Raw genomic sequence first — 1185 nt, 5'->3', positions numbered from 1 at the left:
ACTCAGCGCCCATGTTCTCCAGACCATTGGCCATGGGTGTGAGAGAGACAGATTCTCTTGGTTGTGGTGGATCTTCCTCCATGTTCCAGATCTTCCAGCTGAAAGACAAATTCAGGGTCCACAGCTAAAAGGGAGAGATCAGGTAGGACCCATAGGGACCCCATGGGAGACTAGGAAAGGAGAGATGGTTGGATGAGGGACCGGATGCCTGATACAGCCAAAGTCCTGCCTGGCGACCACTCACATCCCCTCAAAACTCTACTCTCACTGTGTGTGGAGGCCACAACCTTGGTTCCCTCCACACTCAGAGGAAGATGCTATATGAGGCCCTCGTTCATTCACTTTAGCACTTGTGAGAGGCAATCCCTTATAAATTCTGGGAGGCCAAGCAGAAGGAGGTAAGGAAAATAAGGAATTATGTACAGCGTGTGGTCACGTCTGATGAGGCATTTTTCTGAAGAAAAGCCCTGGCTTTTATTACTCCCTACAAAAGGTTAAAAATAATGGCTAGTAAGTGATATCTCCACTGTGTAATACAAGGGGGCTTCAAAAAGTTGGGGGAACATGAAAAGATCATGACATGTTTTCATTAACTTTTTTGAAGGCCTCTCATACTTTCCACCACAAAAGGATAAAGAGACAATATCCTGAAGAAAACATTCAAATCCCTGAACCTAGCTATACCTGAAACCAGTCCTACCCTTGTGCTTTTGAATTACAAAAGCCACTGGGGTGGTGGTTATTGGTTCCGACTCTGAGTGACCCTATAGAGGGTTTCTGAGGCTGTAAATCTTTATGGGAGCAGAAAGCCTCATCTTTCTCCTGAGGAACTGCTGGAAGTTTCTAACTGCTGACCATGACATTAGCAGCCTGAATTGTAAACACTGCACTACTAGTGCTCCTTACAAAAGCCACTGTATCCCCTTTTATGCTGACGCTCATTTCATTGGCTTAAATTCATTTCTAAACAACAGACCTAACTAACATTCCACCCCGCCAACTGCCTACTCTGTTTCCTTTTTGTCCTTGGGGAGCACCATATGCTATACAAATTCCAGCCTGGTTGAAATGACATATCTAGAGGCGTACAAGTAAACACACACACACACACACACACACGCAGAGCCCAGGAAAGCCCAGTTACCTGTGTACACATAGTCACATGAGCACAGGCAGGACACTCAC

The 1185-nt window shown here is 45.7% G+C and overlaps 1 protein-coding gene across 1 annotated transcript in view; it reads right to left on the bottom strand.

Annotated features, from left to right (window-relative positions):
- The window catches only part of LOC102811505 (sodium/nucleoside cotransporter 1-like), a 165425-nt gene extending 165343 nt beyond the window's left edge, over positions 1 to 82 (bottom strand). Inside the window, exon 1 of the mRNA XM_006877847.1 lies at positions 3 to 82. Coding sequence (XP_006877909.1) covers positions 3 to 82 — 80 coding nt within the window. The remainder of the gene's footprint in view (positions 1 to 2) is intronic.
- Positions 83 to 1185: the final 1103 nt, after the last annotated feature.

This window comes from Chrysochloris asiatica, unplaced genomic scaffold, assembly GCF_000296735.1.
Source record: "Chrysochloris asiatica unplaced genomic scaffold, ChrAsi1.0 scaffold00636, whole genome shotgun sequence".
Lineage (NCBI taxonomy): Eukaryota > Metazoa > Chordata > Mammalia > Afrosoricida > Chrysochloridae > Chrysochloris > Chrysochloris asiatica.
This window is presented reverse-complemented; position numbering and strand designations above follow the sequence as displayed.